Genomic DNA, 23618 nt, shown 5'->3' with positions numbered 1-23618 from the left:
TTTCTGGCGGGGCCGGCGCCATTTTGCCGGAGCCTGCGACCGAGTGGGAGTGGAGTGGAGCGGCCGTTGTTGCCGACTCTTTCCTCCTCCCCACGGTCCAGTCAGCGGTTGATTAGGCCATCGGCCCTCAAGCCGAGACTTGTCTCTCATTTAGTTTTGGGGAGCGTCTGGCCGACATGAGTGATGTAGAGGAGAACAACTTCGAGGGCAGAGTGAGTACAAAGCCGCGGGAGCCGTCTTCGGCGGCGGCCCGATGCTCGGGGTTTCACGGGGACGAGCGCGGTCGGGCGGGGTTGCGGGGAGTCCTGCGGGGTCCCGCGGGGAGCAGCCTCTGGAGCCATCACGGTTGTTTCCTCACATACCAAGATGGCTTCTGGGTTCCACTCTTTCCCCAAACACCACGGATAACCCCCTCTCCCCCTTTTTTTGGAGACTGACTGATACCTGGACTCCTAGGTCCGATTTCCCCCCGCAGTGGCGCGCTCCCTTCTCCCCACCCCTGAGGCTTCCTTATCTCTGTTCCGAGGAGTGGGTCCCCGTCGCGGTGGGGCGGGAGGAGACGGCAGGGAGTTCCCCTCCGGCCGGATAGTGGTAGGTGCTTCCTGCGGTGGCATTTCTGGCGACCCCGAGCATCGTAGAGGGTCTCGGGGTCGAAACTGCGCGGGGCTGTTGTCCGGGCGGGGAGAAGCTGGCGTGGGACTAGCTGGGGCCTGTGTCTCCTTGGCTCTCTATTGCAGTGAGCGGCCGCGTCTCTGTTGGAACCGGCGGCGTTGCGTCTATAAAGGCGAAAGCCTTGAGGTTGAAGGTGGGACGAGCCTAATGAAGTGGTTAGTCAACGACCGCACCGACCCTTAAGCGTTCTTAAGACGAGAGCTGTGAGGGGAAAACTACGCAAGGAGCCCTTTTCCCTTAATGTCCCTTCTACTTTCTTTTCACTTCAAAATGAATGTGGAAATGCTATAACGCCTGATTTTTTAATTCCTTGATGTTGGGTTTTTTTCTCTCTTCTTTATATCTCAACTTCTAATGCTTTCCTTCCTATGATCTTTCATCTAAAAACCACTTCTTTACAGGTCTTTACGGTAAAAAAAAAAAAAAATCTTACATAACTGAACAAATTTTGTGGCTCAGTATTTTGAAAATAGCTAGTCAGTTTATACTGTTCTCTACTCAAAACGTTACCTGAAAATTACAGGCCCTCTCCCATTTCTCTCCTCACCGCATCCCCCAGCAAAGAGGGCCTCAGGGATTTTCATTATTTGGGGTCGATGAATATAAACATCACCAAGATACGTTATCCTCAGCCTAAATACACTAGAACGTTAATCAGTGTTTGAGTTCTACTTCCGAAGTTACCTTACAGTGGTAATTGGTGGAAGTGGTTTAGTGTTAAACCCTGAAAAGAAAATCCCCAGGCAGCATGTTCTTGCTGTTGTGTTGGTATTCTGGTTACTAGGGGAAACGCATAAAAGCCTTTAAGGTGTGTGCTGGTTGGAATGAATTTTGGCTTTTTTTAGAAGTTCGTAATAAAAGTACTTAGAAGCAGACAGTTAAATCGGAAGGTTGATTGAGGCTTTTATTCTTTGTGAGGAAAGAGATTTAAATAGGTTAGAAACAAAACTTTTTTAATGCCTGTAAGATTGGATTTTTAAAATGAAATCTGGGTCACAGATACAAGTGAGTAGTCGAACCTGCTTATTTTTTAGTGTGGCGTATTGATTGTCCCAACAAAACTTTTTAAAACTCTTCTAATAAAAATATGTGGTGATAATTATAAGCTGATTGTTTTGATAACATTAGGTAGTTGTGGGAAGAAATTTGGCTGCCCATTAATCTTTCCTTCCGTTGACTTTAGTACAGAAATTTATTTTTTGTTAATGTTTGTTTTGATTTGGTTTGTGGGGAAGTGAAGAGGACTACTATTTGGGACCTTGTTGTCCTTTAAGTTCTTACTTTTTAATTAGTCATCAAATTGAGGAATGGAACAAGTTTGGGGTAATTGACACTTTACCCACCTAAGAAGGCAGTATATGTAAGATCCCCACCCAATTTTAAGCTAAAATGTATGTAGGCATTAACATTTTATGTTAATAGAAAACGGGTTCTTCCTCCTCCCTGCCCCTTACAGTGTTTACTGTCATAGAAAATATTTTTTGACATGTGATACCCAAGTGTATGTTAGTGTAAATGAACTCAGTAGATTGAATAATGCGTTCGCCCACCCTTACCTGTTACATCTTTTTTTTCTTTTGTAGGTTGGGGTAATTGTCTTTATTTGTTATTGGTTAAAGAATTAGAAGAATGCCAGAAGCTTTTCTGAGGGTGTACTTTTTTCTTTTTTAAAATTGTTTCTTACAACAGTTTAACATTCACTAGTGCTTTTGGTTTCTAAACTGTTGTGATTTCTTTTTTTTTTTTTTTTTAATTAAAAATTTTTTTTTTTTTTTTTCAACGTTTATTTATTTTTGGGACAGAGAGAGACAGAGCATGAACGGGGGAGGGGCAGAGAGAGAGGGAGACACAGAATCTGAAACAGGCTCCAGGCTCTGAGCCATCAGCCCAGAGCCTGACGCGGGGCTCGAACTCACGGACCGTGAGATCGTGACCTGGCTGAAGTCGGACGCTTAACCGACTGCGCCACCCAGGCGCCCCTAAACTGTTGTGATTTCTTAGCTGCTAGCCAGCAGTTTAAAAAAGTTTTTAAACAATATAGTTGTCATGTTATCTTTGTATCTAAATGTAATGACCATTTAGAAACACTCAAAAAAGGATTTTCAAATGATGTTTTTGAGGTTTTTAAGTAGTTATACTTCAAATTTTGTAACTAAAATGAAGTAGAGAAAACATTGACGGATCAGTTGAGATTTCATTTGCTTTACCTTTAGAATAAATAGCACATATTAACCCCATGTTACTGAAAAGATATTTGGAATTAGAGGGCAACTTTTTTATAGCATTTCAGAATCTTAACCACACCACACCTCCTCCCCCGATTTTTGATATGTTTTCTAATTTATTCCTCATGATACTTTTGTGAGGGCTAGAGTATTCTTAGCCATTTTAGAAAGTAAAGCAGGCCTAGAAGACCATGCCAGGAATCTGAGATTTACAGGTCCCAGTCCATTGCTCATTGCATACATTATGCTGTATATATTTTGATTTACTTTTTAAAAAGGAGCACGTGTACTTGAGCATCTCAGACATTAATAGAGTTTGTGAGAAACAGTTTACAGGAGCTTAATTTTCCACTGTAGATTAATGTTTCTTCCATTGTAGAGGACTGGAATAAAAGAACGTGGGGAAAGAAAATATAACTGGCTGAATTTTGTTATAAGTAACCCTAATAGTTAACCCAATCAAAATTCCCTTCTGCCTAAGGTAAAACTGTCAAGCATCCGCTGCCTTTTAAGTAAAGGTCAGGTGTTCTTGAGGGAAATAGAACTTGGATTCTAATTTGAGGTGACTGTCAGCTCAAATCTGGGTAAAAGTATATAATCACGTTCCCTGCGATAGAAGTAATAAGGAATTCAGAAAATGAAGCTGGGTGATTTTGTGAGGTAGGGGAAAGGGAAAGCTTTACCTAACACTGGATCTTACAGTTAAGGAATAGATGACAATGAGGAGGTTGCTGGTGCAGTAATAGATGATAGATTTGACTAGATATGCAGTTAGATAATAGAGGGTTTTGAATTCTAGATTTAGGGATTTGGACTTAATCCAATATGCTATAAGAAGGCATGTATGGATTCTTAATTCTGGGAGTGGCATAATGAAAGGAAATTTAGCAAAGAACAGAGGGACTGGTGGTACAAGAAGAGCAGCAAGGCACACGAGGTATTTAAGGAAGGAAATTGTAAAGACTCTGGTCCGTAAAGAATGAGACATTTTTACTTTAAAATAAGTAGTAGGTTCCTTAAAACAATTTGCTTGGGACATGTATATTAAGTTTACAGAAATATTTTATTTTTTAAAAATTTTTTTTCAACGTTTTTTATTTATTTTTGGGACAGAGAGAGACAGAGCATGAACAGGGGAGGGGCAGAGAGAGAGGGAGACAGAATCGGAAGCAGGCTCCAGGCTCCGAGCCATCAGCCCAGAGCCTGACTCGGGGCTCGAACTCACGGACCGCGAGATCGTGACCTGGCTGAAGTCGGACGCTTAACCGACTGCGCCACCCAGGCGCCCCAGTTTACAGAAATATTTTAAATGGAAATGTCTTTCTGAGCTGAGAGTGAGGCTGGTACTTGAGCTGTGCCTTTCCATGTCATCTTCATAAAGAGTTGTTTGCTTCCCACAGCTTCGATTAAAGTTAGGATTTAGGTCTCCAAAAAATGTTTAGACTTCTTCATAGAAATTATGGGGAATGGAAATTTTCATTTTACTTATTCACCCTCTACCCCTAATTTTTTTTTAACGTAACTTAGAATAACGTTAAGTCCATTTTTTTCTCATTCATTGGCCCATGGTTTTTAATAGAGGTTAAAGATTTTCATGTAGGGTCTATCTTATAATTCCACAGTTGAAGAGGAAAAATGCTACTTGTCTCCTTTTCAGAGTTTGTTAGAGCTTCTTGAGTAGCTAGAATATTTTTAAGTGACTCCTAGTGTTCCTCTTAACACATGATATGGTTTGACTGGATGACAGAAGCAAAGAGCAAAATAAAAATTCGTCTGTACCAGTTTGGAATTAAAATGTGTGTGCGTTAAGATATTTTGTTAAAGAATAGCAGAAATATCGGAAGCTTTTTTCTTCTCTGAATCCTGATTTGTAATAATTGGGGTGATGATTGAGCTATTCAAAACCCATCTTGGTGACTGGCTTCTTTTTAAAAATAAAATAAAACTGGGCTTAAAATTTTTCTATTGATGAAACTTTAATAAATGTGGGAGTACAAGGGAGGTTTGCGCTCTCCCTTCCTTTTAAAAAAATAGGAATAAAAAAGAATCTCTATTTTACAGATAAGAATGTCAGCGTTTAGCTTTTAAAAATACTTAGTTCAGTTTCTTAAGCAATTTAATTTCATATATATCATCACATCAACTTGTTACAAAAGGGTAAGACTTTCTTTCCCATAGTAGTGACAGTATTAAACTTGACAGTCTTGTTTTACGTTTAATTTATTTATTAAAGTTAAGTGCTTTCATCCAGTTTTAATGCTTTTTTTATTCCCTCTGTGGATTTTTAAGCAAGGAATTGCTAAACTTAAGGAAACATTTTTTTTTTCAACGTTTTTTTTTTTTTTTTATTTATTTTTGGGACAGAGAGAGACAGAGCATGAACGGGGGAGGGGCAGAGAGAGAGGGAGACACAGAATCTGAAACAGGCTCCAGGCTCCGAGCCATCAGCCCAGAGCCTGACGCGGGGCTCGAACTCACAGACCGCGAGATCGTGACCTGGCTGAAGTCGGACGCTTAACCGACTGCGCCACCCAGGCGCCCCAAGGAAACATTTTTAATGCTCAAATTTTAATATTTGAGATTGTTTCGCTGCTCAATATAGGTAGAAGGTAGGATTTCTAAAGGGAGCAATGTAACTAATTGTACCCCCAGTGCAGATTTGTCACAGATGCTTAATGATTCGTGCCATTCCAAAAATGAGAATAAAAAATCTTGAGATCTGAAAGAATGTGAAGGGATTTAAATATTTAGGAATGAGCTTTGTTTACGGATTTACAGAATTTATTTACCTATGGTCTGTGTAGTGTAACAAGTGTGAAATGGCCAAGGATAATCAATAGTTTCTTAGAACCTTCCTGACAGTGTAAAAACCTACTCTTTGATACTATCATTGGGTGCTCAGGCATCAAATAACTAACCCTGGGACCTTTGTAAAAGGTATATAGTCACATGCTAAATTAGTTAATACTGATTGTTATTTGTTCACCTGTCCTACCAGATTTAGCAGGACAGAAGTGCAGGTGAGGAAGTGTTAATGATCAGATGGGGAAAAGAATCTGGAAACACTGTTTAAAAAAAAAAAAAAAGTTAAGAGGGGAATAATGAAGGAAATGTGGTTTCCCCTCCCTCCTCTAGATTATTGCCAATATATAGTTGTATATAATCCTTATTGTCTCATGATTTTCACCAAAATGAAATTTTGAATTATGAGTGACTAGGCCTGACCAATCTGAGGTAGAAGAAAAGTTATTTTTTTTAAACTAAGGCCCTGTAGTTTACTCAAGATTCATAAATATTCCCATGATATTAGAAGATGAGAACCTAAGAAATTCTATAGCAGGTTCTTAGTAAAATTTTTTAGCTATTATTTATTGGCTTTTAATATAACTAAATTTTTTTCATGTTAAAATTGGTCATAGCTAGCCAGTTTATTGACCACACTTAAAATTTGTAGAAAAGGCTATAAATATTTCAGGTGATTTCATGGTTGTAACTAGTTTATATTTCATTATTTATGCATAAGTAACAATTCTAAATTTCTTTAAGCATCTCCAAAATTATTCCAAACTGTAGAGAATGTAAAGACAAAGTGTTAGTATATCTGTGAGCCTTTGCAGATGGAAAGACCACTTTAACCTCACTTAGAATGCAGCACACAAGTGTTTTCTTTTTAAGGAATTACTCTGATAGCAGTTATGGGTTAAGACAGTGAAAGTATTTCTTTTATAAGCTTAAGAGTCTAAGAGAAGCAGCCTATCATACTCAAGAGGAAGGAGGCAGAACAGCTGTTTATGTAGACTGAAATTAAAGAATTGGATAAACACAGGTTTCCAATAAGCCCTAAAGAATGAAGTTCTTAGTACAATAAATATTATAAGCTATTTGAGTATTTTAAGTACACCACCCCCCCCACCCCCCGCTTTGGGACATAAAATTTGCCTAAATGCACTAGTGTACTTTTATGGACATAGATTTCCAATTTCATAAAGTAGTGGGAAAATATATTTTGAGAGAGCTTGTTTTTTAAAGTTTATACTATTATCATAGAAACTTGAATTTGTATAAACTTGGCACTATTGGTATGGAATTTGCATTGCCATAATATTAGAATGGGTTACAGCTTAGCATTTATATTGTGATGTGTTCATTTTAATGGGCTTTCAAGTACTAAACATATATGTTGAAATTTTTTTCTTCCATCTATTATGATACTAGCTGTATTAAAAGACTGCAATTATTGCTTACCTTAGGAATTGTTCATGTTCTGCAACAATGTGTGCATATGTTTAATAACCTTTTTTTCTTGATTAAAAGAATAGTACATGGTTGTTGTAGTTATGTACGGTGTGTAAAATGCTGCTGTATTTTAACACAGATTGCTTGAATTGGATATACCGTGGTACATTCCTAGTATTGTGGTTAGCTCTCTCGTTTTTATTTTTGGCTGTGTCCTTCAGCTGCCACCAGAGGTACCTTGATAATAAAGAATAGTTGAAAGAACCGACACCGTTTAAGCAGGTTGTACTATGAGAACTTTCTGCCTGGCTTCTGGTTTATAGTAGGTAAGGTAGACTGGAAGCCTGTTTAAGATTGCTTATAAAAATTTGGATATGACTTGGTTGAGTCATTCTGTCCATTTTTTTTATTTTAATGGTTGTTGGATCCGAATGCAGGTTACTGAAGAATTTGCAGAATTTCTTGACTGGGCAGCTTTAAGAGCCGATTCAGTGTAATCAAGTGAAACAGGACAGATAACCGCCCTTCTCAGTATTTTATTTAAGTTTTATGTATTTCTCCGGGGGAAAAGTTGAAGTTATGATTTTGTAATAAAGATAAGTCTCAAAGGTAGAAAAGGATAATCTAGCATTTGTCCACAAAGGTTGTAGGTTGGTTTCTAATGCACAATTTAGTGAAAATGGTACTTCGTACCAGCTTTTGACAAATAAGTTACTTAAAAATGGCAAATATTAATTGATATGACCATTTTTCTTTGTGAAGACTGTTAACTATATCAGTTCTTAGAATGAGGGGCCTTTTTTTTGTATTACAGTAAAAATTCTGAAGAATTAGTAGTTTATTCTTCAAGTTAAGTTCACTGACAGTTACTAATTTTACCTTTTTAGATTGTATCTAAATTGTTTTCAGAAGTTAAAATGATAGTGACAACTTTGTAACCAGTTGTTAACAAGGGAGGTAAGAGGACTGTTTCTTAACCTTGAATGATTCCATGAAGAAATTTATGCAGATTTAAGTTTTCATGATAGAAAAACTGAAGGATAAGCAACAAAAGAGGTATTAGGTGTTTGTGAAACCTTAGATAATTAAAAAGCAAGACTTCTTTTATTTTTTTTAATGTTTATTTATTTTTGAGAGAGACAAATGGACAGAATGCAAATAGGGGAGGGGTAGAGAGAGAGGGAGACACAGAACCAGGCTCCAGGCTCTGAGCTGTCAACACAGAGCCCGAAGAGGGGCTGGAACTCATGAGCTGGGAGATCATGACCTGGGCCACAGTTGGCCACCCAACCAACTGAGCCACCCAGGTGCCCCAGCAAGACTTCTTTTAAAATAGCCTAATGTCTTTTGAAAAAATACTCTGTCATGTCTTAATGTTTTAACAAACCAAAAGGAAAGTTTAGTTTTTTCCAGTAAGTTCTGTGCCAGAACTGAGATTGAAACTTTAAATTTTAAGATGTTACTAAGTTAGCTTGTTTACATTAATTTCTAAGAAATGGCAATTTTCAGCACTATTGAATAATTTTCAGTTGTTATATTTATTTCTGAGGGAAGACTTGAAAATCAAACATACACATATTTGGACCATAATATTTTTACCATGTACTAGAAAGCTTCACATAAGCATTTAAGAAAAAACTTAAATTTTAATATAAGACTGATTTATACAGTTGTAAAATTAAACATTTTACGGTGTCACAGAGTATTCTGATATGTATGTAAACATGAACTGTGGTCATATAGTGTTTCATCTACTGCTGTTCAACAGCATAAATGAATAACACAGGATCTGTGTTATAGAAGGGAAAGCAGATAGGGGAAGATACTCTTTTCACCTTAATGAACCAGCCTGTGTAATGCTTCAATTACAAGCAAATTGGCCATACTTTTTTTTTTTTTTTTTTTTTTGAAGTACAGAATATGCTGCTTTTACAGTTTTCAGTGAATGAAAAAGCCTAAATTGCTGTCCCTGCTCCAGTCATCTGTCCAGGAATTTAGAGACTATAGAGAATTTAGAGAGATGTGGTGAAAGACTTACAGGTAGCTAAATGGGAAAGGTTGATATTGAAGGAAAAGGTAGCTATATGTTTCAGTTTTGTTTGCATCTGAAAAAATAAATAGGCCTGGCAACATTTGTACAGTTCTTGATAAGTAAATCTTTGGACATTAAACTCAAAGAGAAAGTTTTAAGGAAGTTGCATGATAGTCTTATGGCATAAATGAAAATGCGTGTGAGGTTGGGGTAATTATTTACAATGATAATCAAGGCGTAAATGGACAGAGAAACCGGACTGTCCCATCCTACTTTGGTCGTAATCATATATCTGTCAGATTAAGAAACAGTCTCTTATTCAGTTTTAAATCATTTGATTTGGAAAGTTTTGATTTATATCCAACTTTTTCAGAAGCCAGTCAGTTTTCTGATATAGGATATAGTTACTGAAGGGAATATATGTATGTGTAACTGCATAAAACATGGAAAACTAATAAAATTGGTGGGATCAAAAAATAAAGACCATGATACTAATTGTATAATTTTTTGTACATTATGATACTTCATGATAATACAGAATATTAAAATGGCACAGTTGCAAAATTACATGTATTAGTAATTTATAAGCCAAAGGGGGCATTTTAAGAATTTCATGTCCTCTTTTCCCCGTAAGTTTATCTTTGTGCTTTATTTCAGAACATATGTTTCTGGTTAAGTTGGAGTGTGCAAAGATAGTGGTCAAACATAATTGGGGAAAGATGTTAGTAATTTCACTAATTTTTTTTTTTTTTTTTTTTTTTTTTTTTTTTTTTTTTTTTACTTTGAACATCAGCATGTGTTCTCTAATAATTGAGTTTAGGTAGATGTGTGCAAATTTCAGCCCAGAATGCTTTGCTTTAACTGTATCTTGGTATCTTAGCATGGCTTAGTGAAAGCTCATTTTAAGATAACTAAGACTTCAAGTTATAAATTAGTAAATACTTAATACATACGTGGGGGGGATTACAGTTAATGTTAGATTTATGCTTGGATTAATTATTTATATTAAAATTGTTCACATTTTAGGAAATAGGATGAAACATGAAAGGGGAGGAGGGTGAAGAATATGGTAAAAAACATTTAGAGAAATTCAGTAAATTTTCTTTAATTGTTAGAAACTAGACTTTTGAAAAATTTTAAAGATTATAAAATTGTTTTTTAATAAACTAGTTATTTGCACTTTACCTGCTGGCTTTTCCATTTGGTAGATAACATTCTGAACTCCAGCAGAGTTTTATAATCCCCACGTGCTTAAATATACTAAATGTTCTTTTTCCATTAAGGTTAATGTTCGTGAAGAAATTGAAGAGTTTTTTCCAAGAATGTGGAAGATAAATCAAGATAAAAGAAGGCTAATGAAAAGTATTAAAGATCAGAAAATTAAAATTGAATGGGGGAAAAAATTGAACAGAAGATTGGTCAGATAGAAGCACTTGAATATTTTTTTTAAGGCTATTTTGAATTGTTTGAATTGGGGAAGAATACACGAAGTATGAAAAATGAAAAACTCAATGAAGAATGAAGAGAAGTAGAAAGCAAGAGTGAAGTAGAATTAAAAGAATCTGGAAGAATGAATGGGTCCTAGGTTAAGTAAATGTATGGTTTATGTTCCAGTGTCTGTATGATCAAGTTGTAGATGAATTTGCATGATTACTTAGTTAATAGAGAATTGGTGATCTGGTTCAAGTAGGGAATTATTGAGGACAGTTAGCAGTATTAACAATGGGTTATTAATGAGCTGAAATTTTTTCTGGAGGGTGTTGCCTAACCATTTGTTTTTCAGGAGCAATCAATATAAATAATTACGGTACTTTAAATGTTAGGTGTTAGGCATCTACGTGACCAGTGCCATTTGTAATACTGTCTTCTTTGTTAGGAGTCTCGCTCTCAGTCAAAATCTCCAACGGGAACTCCTGCTCGTGTAAAATCGGAGAGCAGGTCAGGATCTCGTAGTCCATCAAGGGTTTCCAAACACTCTGAATCCCATTCTCGATCAAGATCAAAATCCAGGTAAGTGTGCTTAAAATAGTACTTAAAATGCTTTCCTTGGATTTTTCAGAGCAAAGTGGTTTTTTACTAAATTCCTTGTTTTTGCTGCATTTTGTATAAAGATTAGACCAAAGACCAAAGAAATTTCATCCAAAACATGAAGTAGTTTTTCTCAAACTGTGGAGTTTAGAAATGAATGTTCTAGGGGTGCCTGGGTGGCTCAGTCAGTTAAGTGTCAGTCTCTTGATCTCGTTTCAGCTCATGATCTCATGGTCTTGGAATCTAGCTCCTATTGGGCTCTGCACTGAGTGTGGAGCCTGCTTGGGATTCTCTCTCTCCCTACCCCCTTCCCTACTCTCATGCATGTATGCTCTCCCAAAATAAATAAATAAAAGATTTTTTTTTTAATGAGTGTTCTAGATAAAGATTTAGATAAGGCAGAGTCATCTCTTAGCCCAGTTAACCTATCAGATGCTGGCTGTTAATATAGATTCAATATGTATTGATTGATTTAAATGCATTTGGCATCTGAGGATTGGTTTTTTATTTCAGTATTTGTACAACCAAAAGGTAAATTTCTCCATTGGATACTTGGCATGTAATTTAGAGCGGAGAAGGTTGATGTGTCTATGTTGTACTGGCTATCACAATGATTTGAGAAGCTGTTTCAAGATTCATATTCCAGCTACATCCTTTACCTGAAGATTGTGACTCAGTAGGTCCAGGTTGGAACTCTTGTCGATGTAATTTTTTTTTCTTTTTTTTTTTTTTTTTAAGTTTGTTTATTTTGATAGAGATGGAGATAACATGAGTCGGGGAATGGCAGAGAGAGAATCCCAAGTAGGCTCTGCACTGTCAGTGCAGGCTGCATGTGGGGCTCAAACTCACAAAACCATGAGGTCATGACCTGAGCCAAAACTGAGAGTCAGATAGTGATGCTTAATTAACTGAGCCACCCAGGCGCCCCTATAATTTCTTAATTGGAGACATAATTTCTTTGTGTAGAGTTTGTTTGCAAGGGAGCATGAGACAAAAAAAAATCCATTAAAAGGCTATACTTTTCTTGAGTCCACAGCTATCTTTTCTGTCATATCCACGATCCAACTTGATTCACTAACCACTCTAATTAAATCATGTGCAGAATAGCACTGTGTAGAATTTGGGTGTGCAAATGGAAATGAGCATGTTTTCATTTTAGGACCTTCACACTTGTTGTTCTCGGCCTAGAATTCTCTTCCCTCAGATATTCAATCACTTAATTCATTCTCTGTGTGCCACCTGAGAACGTTAAAGAACATACACACCTTATTGCCTTACTCTTAATTTTTTTTCGTAATACTTACCACTATCTGATTCAGAGAAAAGCTTAGGCACTCCTGAAGGGTTTTTAATTTATGTCATTTATCATTACTGTTTAAAAATAACAGTTGAAGGGCACCTGGGTGGTTCAGTTGTCTTAAGTGTCTGACTTAGGCTCAGGTCATATCTCAAGGTTCATTGGTTCTACCCATACATCAGGCTCTCTGCTGTCAGCACAGAGCCTGCTTTGAATTCTCTGTCACCCTCGCTGTCTCTGCCCCTTCCCGCCCCGCAAAAAATAAACATTTTTCATTTTTTTTAATGTTTATTTATTTTTGAGAGAGTGTGAATAGGGGAGGAGCAGAGAGAGAGAGGGAGACACAGAATCCAAAGCATGGTCCAGGCTCTAAGCTGTCAACACAGAGCCTGATGCGGGGCTCGAACCCATGAACTGTGAGATCATGACCTGAGCCGAAGTCAGACACTAAGCCAACTGAGCCACCCAGGCGCCCCAACAATTGATATTTTAAGTGACAGGATTTCTTATTAATGTTTGTTTATCTTTTACAGTGAGGCTGTAAATTAGTGTTAAGGAAAATGGGAAATCTCTATATCTTAAATGTGCTAGGAACTACATCTCCAGGTCTTGCCAAGGAACTTTTGCTTTTGCTTTTGCTGTTCCTGGAATACTTTTCCCCTGTCTACCTAGTAAAATATGTCTCCCAGCTTCATTGTTAGCCTTCTTTGTTTTGAATAATCTTCCCTTGTTAGTTTAATTCTCTTCACGCATGTGCTCTCTTTTTAGACACTCTGGCCCTTAGCATGTATAACATTTATTGAATGCCTTAAACAAATTATTTTGTAAGACTGTGATCGCTCCATGGGGTGCCTGGATGGCTCAGTTGGTTAAGCGTCCGACTTCAGCTCAGGTCACGATCTCACGGTCCGTGAGTTCGAGCCCCGTGTCGGGCTCTGGGCTGATGGCTCAGAGCCTGGAGCCTGCTCCTGATTCTGTGTCTCCGTCTCTCTCTGCCCCTCCCCCGTTCATGCTCTGTCTCTCTCTGTCTCAAAAAATAAATAAACGTTAAAAAAAAAAAAAAGGACTGTGATCGCTCGCTCCTGGTCTGTGTGTTTATCAAAGATGGATCATGTGAATAGTGAATAAATAGCAGAGTGGCTGGAAATAGAGAAAGGAGAAGAACTAGGGAATCAGCAGGGGAAAGACAAGTGAGATGCTGTAGTAAACTTGAAGAAATGAAGACTGTTAGACATGAAGACTATTACACGGGCATTTAGGTTGTTGGATTAATTTAGGAGATGCTGGATTGCAGTGGGCTAAAGAAAGATTGGAAAGGAAATGACACTTAACAGTGAAGGGAATGTAGAACTATATTGAGAAGATGGTAAGAATCAAAGGATTTTACTGTGGTGATAATGACAGTTGGTGATTGGTCTTTGTTATGGTAAGATACACATAACAAAATTTACAGTCTTGGGGCACCTGGGTGGCTCAAGTCAGTTGAGCTTCCAGCTTTGGCTCAGGTCATGATCTCACAGTTCATGGGTTCGAGCCCCGCATCGGGCTCTGTGCTAACAACTTGGAGCCTGGAGCCTGCTTCAGATTCTATGTCTGTCTGTCTCCCTCTCCCTCTTCTTCTGTCCCTTCCTCCCTCCCCCTCTGTCCCTTCCTCCCTCCCCCTCCCCCTCCCTCTCTCTCCCCCTCCCTGTCTCTCCCCCTCTCTCTCTCTCTGCCTGCCCCTCCCTCACTCACATTCTGTCTCTCAAAAATAAGTAAACATTTAAAAAAAAATTTTTTTTTTTTAATTGACAGTCTTAACCATGTTTAAGTGTGCTATTGAGTAGTGGTATTAAATACATTCACATTGTGCAACCATCACTACCATCTGTCCCAGAACTCTTCATTCTGTAAAACAAACTCTATACCCATTGAACAGTGGCCCCTTGTTTTCCCCCTCTCCCAGCCCTTGGCAGCCATCATTTTACTTGCTAGCTATATGGTTTTGACTACTCTAAGAACCTTATATAAGTGGAATCACAGTATTTGTCTTTTGGTGGCTGGCTTGTTTGCCTTAGCATAATGTCCTCAGGGTTCATCCATGTCTCAGAATATTGCAGGATTTCCTTAGTGCCTGTTTTGTGTTTTTCTTTTAAAAGAAGATAGAGGTGTAATATGCTTGTAAGGTATAGTGTGAAAAGAGTGAATGTAGAAGGGATAGACTGAGAACAAGATGATTGTATGTATGATTAAGAGAACAAGAAGAATATACTTGCCTCAGAAAGTAAAAAGGAGCTGGGGTACATGTATAAATCCTTGGCATTACCCATTTGCTTCAGTATTTTCACTTAAATTTATTTCTCTCACAGGTCGAGGTCAAGGAGGCATTCTCATAGACGTTACACTCGATCCAGATCCCATTCTCACTCTCATAGGAGACGATCTCGAAGTAGGTCATATACACCTGAATACCGGCGTCGTAGAAGCCGAAGTCACTCTCCAATGTCTAACCGGAGAAGACATACAGGCAGCAGGGTATGTAGTTTTAAAAAATTAATGAAAACTTATTTTGTCTTAGGTGTTTAGTTATAGCATAATACCTTGCTTTCATGAGACTAGACCGTCTTTTTGGATTTTTTTGGTTTTTGTTTTTGTTTTTGTTTTTTTTAACATTCATTCATTTTTTTGAGAGAGATAGTATGAGCGCAGGAAAGACAGAGAGAGAGGGAGACACAGAATCCAAAGCAGGCTCAGGCTCTGAGCTGTCAGCACAGAGCCTGATGCAGGACTTGAACTCACGAACAGTGAGATCATGACCTGAGCCAAAGTTGGACACTTAACTAACTGAGCCACCCAGGCACCCCTAGACCGTTATTTTAAACGGTCCAGGGGGCACCTGGCTGGTTTAGTCGGTGGAGCATGCGACTCTTGATCTTCAGGTTATGAGTTCGAGCCCCTCATTGTGTGTAGAGATTACTTAGGAAATAAAAAATAAATAAAGTGATATTCCAGAAACATCCTTAAGCATATGAATATTATTTATATTCATTTAAATATATTTTATTTTCTTGGGGTACCTGGGTGGTTCAGTCAGTTAAATGTCCAACTCTTGTTTTCAGCTCAAAATGTGATCTTATGGTTCATGGGTTTCAGCCCCAACTGCAGGGCCTGCTTGGGATTCTCTGTCTCTCAAGATAAATTAAATATTAAAAAAAATATATTTTTTATATATTTTATTTTCTTGACTTTTGAGTGAAAAGTTGAAATTTGTGAAGAAAATATATGTTCTACGAATTAAAATGAAAAACTGAGCTGAAAATATTGAGATTAAAAACTTTTGGTGGAGGCTGAGGGAAGCTGGCAGGGAAATACATGTAGTAATAATAATAGCTAACACACATTCAGCACTGTGCAGAGGTTTTCAATGCATGTAATAGATAAGCAAGTTGAGCCTTGGATATGTGACATTGATGTTTGGATTTTGGCTAACTGGCAGAGTCCAGGTTTCAACCAGGCTGCTTGCCTCAAACTTCCCGTGCTTAACTTTGGTGCTGTGTTTTCCCTCTATGTGATACTGAATCATTTAACTGTAACGGAATCTGCTGTTATTTAATGATGCTTTGAAATGTGTAAGTACATTTTTCAAGTTAGGATTGTGGGAAAATTGAAAGAATATCCTTAATGAAAATGGAGGAAAGCACTTAAAGATGAAGTCATATTAAGTACAAATCTGTAAGGTATATAACATTTGAATAAGCCACGAATAAGGCTTTAAATTTAAACTAGGATGGATTCTTTGGATACATTCTGAAAATTGCAGGACTAGAAATAGAAAGTAGGGATGTTTTTATTTAGGATACAACTGGATGTATACTCCAAAGAAGGGGTGAGTGTACTGTATGTAAACTGTAAAATATTACTCATCTGGGTTTTTTCCTCTTAAATTTTTCTTTCCAAGTAACTTGAAGTAGTGTATAGTCTTTGTGTATTAGATGAGGTGTTCAAAGTATTTCTGTGTGGCTTAATTTTTACTTCAGTTTGGAGCTTGAAATTAAATCACATCTTAAATATTCAACAGGCAAATCCAGATCCCAACACTTGCCTTGGAGTGTTTGGCCTCAGTTTGTACACAACAGAGAGAGATCTTCGTGAAGTATTTTCTCGATACGGACCATTGAGTGGTGTCAATGTGGTTTATGATCAGCGAACTGGACGATCACGAGGATTTGCTTTTGTTTATTTTGAAAGAATAGATGACTCAAAGGAGGTAATTTTATAATTATCTGTCAATTTGACATTTTTGAGGTACATAATTATAATGTCAGGTTATTGTTAAAAGTTGACTGATAGTCTCCCAGTTCCATAACATGTTCTCTTTCATTCCCTGACCTGAGTCTATTCAAACTCTTCCTCTCAGTGTTACAGTTTGGAAAGTGAGATGTATGTGTTTGAGTTAATAGAAAAAATAAAGCATATGAATATTCTTCTTTGACTAAGTCTTATTCATACTCCCAAGAAGGTGATTAAACTAACTTTCTAGAAATTCTATGGTATTTTCAGTTGTCTGGCAAGCTCAGTTGGTGGAGCGTGCAACTCTTGATCTGGGGGTTGTGAATTCAAGCCCCATGCTGGGTGTAGAGATTACTTAAAAATAAAATCTTTTTTTAAAAGTTAAAGAGAAACTATATAATATTTAGGTTAATCTGTTTAATTTTGTGTCACATGAGCTCCCCATGTATAGAGTGTGTTTCCATTCATACTCATCTATTTTTGTTCTATAATTAAAATATACCTAGAAAAAACTGGTCTTTTTTCATTTCTTTTTTTTTTTTTTTTTTTTAATTTTTTTTTTCTTTTTTTCAACGTTTTTTATTGATTTTTGGGACAGAGAGAGACAGAGCATGAATGGGGGAGGGGCAGAGAGAGAGGGAGACACAGAATCAGAAACAGGCTCCAGGCTCCAGGCTCCGAGCCATCAGCCCAGAGCCCGACGCGGGGCTCGAACTCACGGACCGCGAGTTCGTGACCTGGCTGAAGTCGGACGCTTAACCGACTGCGCCACCCAGGCGCCCCTCTTTTTTCATTTCTTGTTTTTATTGCCATTCTTCATTTTCCTAATAGTGATCATAATCAATATCAATGATTTGAAATTGTGCTATTTTTTTTTAAGAAATTGCTTTTTTAATTATTTTTTAAATTTATTTTGAGAGAGACAGACACAGTGTAAGTTGGGGACAGGGAGAGAGAGAATCCCAAGCAGGCTTTGCGCTGCCAGTACAGAGTCTGATGTTGGGCTTGAATTCACAAAACCATGAGATCATGACCTGAGCCGAAACCAATGGTCGGATGCTTAACCAGCTTAGTCACCCAGGCACCCCGGAAGTTGTGCTATTCTAATGTATTTGATAGTGGAATATAAAGGGAGCAGTAGGCTTACTTTCTCTATACTAGAGTTCATAGCGATCGGGTTAGAAAATTCCATTTTAAGGAATTTGAAGCCCATTGTTGAGTTTTTATCAAAACTTTTTTTGTTCTTATCGAACCTTAATAAATGTCAGGTACCTGGCTAGTTCAGTTGGTAGAGCATGTGACTCTTGATCTCAGGGTTGTGAGTTTGAGCCTCACGTTGGTACTATTTTACCTATAGTAGTTATCCAATTACTATTTTACATGTGATAGTAGTTGGATATGGGTTGTTGCTCTATGTATCAACAGTATTTGCGACATAAACAGTCATAATAAAAGTTCGCATATTTTTCAAAAATAATAGATGCTAGTGGCATCTAGTGGATAGAGGCCAAAAATGATACTAAACATCTTACAATTATAGTGCACAAGCTAGCCACCCACAACATAGAATTAGCAGTCCCAAAGTGCAAAGGTTGAAAAACCCCAGATAATTCTAACAAAATAATCCTCCAGGTTGTAAATCATTTATGTAATAGACGTTCTAATTAGCATTCTCTAAATGTTTTAATCTGTCAAATATTACCTTTTTTGGTTACATATTTGTGATTTATTTCTGGTCTCAAGGGATAAAGTTATAAGCTTAAAAAGTAGCTGGAGGAGGTGCCTGAGTGGCTCACTTGGTTAAGCAGCCTGCTCTTTGATAATCTGCTCAGTTGGTGATCTCCTGGTTCATCCCAGTGTCTCGGGGGCTCCGTACTGAGCATGGAGCTTGCTTGGGATTCTCTCTCCTCTCTGCCTCTTGTGTGTGCTCTGTCTCTCTCAAAAAAAAAAAAAAAATTAATAAACATTTTTTTTTTTAATAAAAATACTAGGATATCTGACCTGAAGTGAAGGTTGTGAAGTATAAAACAATACCACAATTAAGATTTTTTTTAATATGAAACTTATTTGTCCTAGCTCTTGATTCTTCCCACAACCACTCCGCCTGGTTTATTTCCTTTATAAGATAAAATGAAATTGGTTCCAAAGAACTTTGTAATGTACTTGAATTATTGTCACATTTATTGGTATTCGTGCCAAAGGGCAGAATGTTAGGGAATGTGAGCACAGGTATAAAGACAGGAGCATTTGTTGGCCGGTTTAAAAGTTCTTTTATATTTGGAGTTCACTAGGTGGCGGTGTGTTACCTAAGAAATAGTTTTAGGTGAGCTGAATGGCAGTTTCTGCTTTGAGTTGCCTAGACTGAAACTAGTAACTGCAGCCTCGAGAGTTATGCAGGCTTCCCAACTTGTGTGGTTTTTTTCTCTGTAGCTGCCCCCAGTGTTTCAGCAGAGGGATGCTTAAGTGTCTGTGTGTACATTAGAAAACTCAATACTATTGACATGCATAGAGCAAGGATTAATAATATAAAATCCTGGTCCTTATTGTTTAGGAAAGAAGTGTTTAAAGAATTTTAATTTTTTTTAACTTCAAATGGAAAATGTGTTAAATTTGTTGGCAGTTTTAGTAGTTTCTTCTTAGTAAAATATGCATGACTTTCTGTTGCCTGTTCTCTGTTAAAGGCAATGGAAAGAGCAAATGGAATGGAGCTGGATGGTCGAAGAATTCGTGTGGATTATTCTATTACCAAGAGAGCGCACACACCTACACCTGGCATCTACATGGGCAGACCAACTCAGTAAGATAACATGTTTTCTAAGCTAAACTGTAAGAGCCAGAAATTCACCAGAAATGCATGCAAATTTTTTTATTAATTAGCAGATAAAATGATTTTTTCCTATAATTAGAATGGAAAGCTTAATTTGTACATATTCTAATATCTGTTTGAGGAGGGGGACAAATTAAAGCCATCACAGTTGTTCCTGACTCTTTGCTTGATGCTAATACAAATAGAAAAATTATTAAAGATGAGAAAAATAGTGTATGCTTTTAAGCATTCTCTTTCTATTCTTACATGACTTTGGAAGCCTTGTGAATAGGGAAGGGTTATTGGATAGTGATACATATTTTTTTTTTAAGTCAGTTTTCACATTGCAGAAAATAAAGAGGCTTTTATATATGTTTTTTTTTAATATAATACAACCAAAGATAGTATTGCTAAGAATGAAAGAAGGAATTACTTTCAGTTATTTTGAAGCCTTGCTGAGGAAAATGTAGGGTTTGGCAAGGAGAGCCTACAGAAAACTAAAGTGAAAATAATGTACCTATGATTAGGAGTTGGGAAAAGTACAGGAGAAAGTGCTTAAATTCACTGCCAAAGTCTTATAAACCAGATCTCAAAATTGTTGTAGTGATGCGCCTCAGTGTAAGGTAGTTAATTCTTTTTGCTGTTCCGGGTTGGTTAACCTTTTTTAATTCATGATGTTTATTAATTGCATCTGAATTAGTCATAAGGACTCACATCTTAAGCATTTTGGTACTGTTTCCTAGCACAGTGCTTCATTTCACCTTGTTGAAAAGAAAAGGTCCTGCTGGTTTGAGTAGTATAAAAGAGCAGTTTATAATTTGGAGAGTTTTGGGAAATCATTCCTGGTTATTTATGTAATGAATAGGAAGCCAAAGCAGAATAATACCATGGGAGTCAGCAAAGTGAGATGTAGAGGTAACCAACGCGAAAAGGGATAATCTTTCTTTCTACATTGTCTTCCCTCCTTCCTCCGTTTTATTTAAGCACCAGTTGGTATTAAATGATACTGGAAAATCACATTGATGTAAAATTTTTATATTTTTCTGTAGTAGTGGCGGTGGTGGTGGCGGAGGTGGTGGTGGAGGTGGAGGAGGTGGCAGGCGTCGGGATTCTTACTATGATAGAGGATATGATCGTGGGTATGACAGATATGAAGACTATGATTACCGGTACAGGTAATGTTTTAATTTGTAATTTTCATTCTAAATTAGATTATAATAGTATTTAGTACTTTTAATTTTTGTTTCATATACATTAATAAAATATTTAAAATAGATTTTACAGGGACATGCCTAGGTGGCTCAGTTGGTTAAGCAACTGACTTCAGCTCAGGTCACGATCTCAGTTTATAAATTCAGGCTCTGCACTTTTGCAGAGCCTGCTTGGGATTCTCTCCCCCTCTGTCACTGCCCCTCCCCCACTTGTGCTTTTTTTCTCTCAAAATTAAGTAACTTTAAAAAAATAGATTTTATATGATGGTTTCTTGAGGAAGGGGGAAATTATTTTCTCAAGATTGAGAACAGAGGTCAGTAATCTGTATTTGCCAATATTTTGTTGTGTCATATGCTTGCTGTTCTAGTATTAATTGGCACACAGAGAACGTAATGGTTATTTTCATCTGCCTCAGTGATTATGTGGTATGCAAAGTAATCTTTTATTTCCTACAGAAGAAGATCACCTTCTCCTTACTATAGTCGATACAGATCACGATCAAGATCTCGTTCCTACAGTCCACGTATGTACACTTTTACTTTGTGGCATTAAGAACCATTCGTAATCAATGGTTTATTTTAGAAAATCAGCATATATGGAGATTGTTCATAGTTTGACGAATACTAGGCAAGTCAAACTATAATTGTCATTTTGACTTTTATTTTTTGCTCTCTTTCAGGACGCTATTGATAAACAGAATGGTTGCAGATGAGGACATCTTTCTCTCTCTCTCTCTTTTTTTTTTTTTTTTTTTTTGGTTTAGTTTGGTGTGTTTCGTTTTTTGTTTTTGATTTTGGTTTTGGTTTGGTTTCTGTTTTGTTTAATTCTGGATTTCCCCAAGCTTCTAATCCTTCTTACTCCTTTAAAAAGAACCTTTGAAAAAAAAAAAAATCTTTGGTTTATTTACCATCTACACTTTGTCAGTTGTATTGCTGTTTCCACCCCTTTTAGTATACTCTTAAAGATGTAATTGTTGTCATTTTGAGTAGTTAAACATCTTAAGTAAAAAAGGAATCCCCAGTGTTACACTTTGTAAATGTTTTTTTTTTTTTTCCTTTGCTTTGCTTTTACAGAAAATTAACTCCTGGCTAATCAAATGAGGAAAGAAATGATCTTTTTAAAGCTTCTTTTGTGTTAGATATTGTATTAGACATTGTACTAGAGACCTGCATTTAAAACTCCTTTTTTAACAACTTTTGGGAAAGATAGTAACACATAAAGTAGTTCAGTCATGTCAAGTTTGTCTGGGGTGGCATGGAGCAGTCAAATAGTGTAGAAAGTTTGAAGCTATAAAAGAAAACACTTGGTCATTTCTTTTGAAGAATGAAATTTTTGAACCCTAAAAATTGTCCTTTTTTTTTCTTTTTTTTTTAAGAGATGAAAAGCTTGTGGACTCCTACAAAACATGTTGTATTTAAAATACATCTGTTAAAATTTAAAGTGTGATTTTTGTGTTGAATTTATTGAAGTTTAAGTATTCCCTTAATCAGTGAAGGACAACTCTTATTTATTACTTAGAGCAATTGTATACTTTGCTGTTAGAAATTTTGGTATTGGGACAATGGTTAAGCAGGCTATTATTGTATAGTATAGAGTCCTTAGAAAATAAGTGTGAGGAAAAGTAGTCTCCTTTCAAATAAAAGTTAATTTCTTTGAAAATGAGACTGTCTCTTTTATTGTGGTAGAATGGGAAACTATAACTGGATTGATTTGGGAACCAGTCCCTTTCCTAACATATTTGCTATACCTGATTGTATAATTCTGTCTCTTCCTCAGTCTTTAAAATTTTTTTTAAGGTTTATTTCTTGAGAGAGAGAGACAGAGTACAAGCTGGGGAGGGGCAGAGAGAGAAGGAAACACAGAATCTGAAGCAGGCTCCAGGCTCTGAGCTGTCAGCACAGAGTCTGACTGGGGGTCAAACTCATGAACTATCAGATCATGAGCTGAGCTGAAGTTAGACACTTAACCAACTGAGCTACCCAGGTGCTTCCTCTTCCTCTTCCTCCTGCTTCCCTTTCTGTCAGCCAAGTTGTTGATATTGACAGTATTCAATACCAAGCACCGTGGTGAAGGAAAGATAATATGGTTTATGTCTTCAAGAAGCCCACATTCTAATAGGGAACATACTCTAATGTTAGGTGAAAGTGTTTTAGCAAAGAGGTGGATTATGTTTCAGGCAACTTTTATAAAAAAGGATAGGAGTGGGGCGCCTGGGTGGCTCAGTCAGTTGGGCATCCGACTTCGGCTCAGGTCATGATCTCGCGGTCCGTGAGTTCAAGCCCCGCGTCGGGCTCTGTGCTGACAGCTCGGAGCCTGGAGCCTGTTTCGGATTCTGTGTCTCTCCCTGTCTCAAAAATAAATAAACGTTAAAAAAAAAAAAAAAAAGGATAGGAGCGTGAGCTTTGTTTTCTCCCTCAAACAGTGGAGATAAAATTAGATTATTTTAATGTATGTAATAGACTGATGAAATCTATGAGATTGAAGTGGCCTTGGGCTATTTTTTAAGGATTTTGTTTTAAGCAATTTCTGCACCCACCATGGGGTTCAAACATAACCCCAATATCAAGAGTCACACATACCACCAACTGAGCCAGCCAGGTATCCCTATTAAAAAACTTTCGGGGGTGCCTGGGTGGCTCAGTTGGTTAAGCGTCCAACTTCGGCTCAGGTCATGATCTAGCGGTTCGTGAGTTTGAGCCCCACGTCGGGCTCTGTGCTGACAGCTCAGCCTGGAGCCTGTTTTGGGTTCTGTGTTTCCCTCTTTCTCTGCCCCTCCCTTCCTCCCTCCCTCCCCCTCTCTCTCAAAAGTAAATAGTTTAAAAAAAAATTTTTTTAAGCTTT

The 23618-nt window shown here is 37.3% G+C and overlaps 1 protein-coding gene across 1 annotated transcript; it reads left to right on the top strand.

The window, feature by feature from the left end:
* TRA2A (transformer 2 alpha homolog) lies at positions 1–22439 on the top strand. Its single transcript, XM_042920276.1, has 8 exons — positions 1–212; positions 11042–11175; positions 14839–15004; positions 16548–16736; positions 19441–19556; positions 20615–20740; positions 21233–21300; positions 21457–22439. Exons 1-8 carry the CDS (start codon positions 177–179, stop codon positions 21465–21467), a joined length of 846 nt encoding a protein of 281 aa, XP_042776210.1. The 5' UTR covers positions 1–176; the 3' UTR covers positions 21468–22439.
* The last annotated feature ends 1179 nt before the right edge of the window (positions 22440–23618 follow it).

Source organism: Panthera leo, chromosome A2, assembly GCF_018350215.1.
Source record: "Panthera leo isolate Ple1 chromosome A2, P.leo_Ple1_pat1.1, whole genome shotgun sequence".
NCBI lineage: Eukaryota > Metazoa > Chordata > Mammalia > Carnivora > Felidae > Panthera > Panthera leo.
Note: the sequence above shows the minus strand (reverse complement) of the source record. Positions and strands in the feature narration are given on the sequence as shown.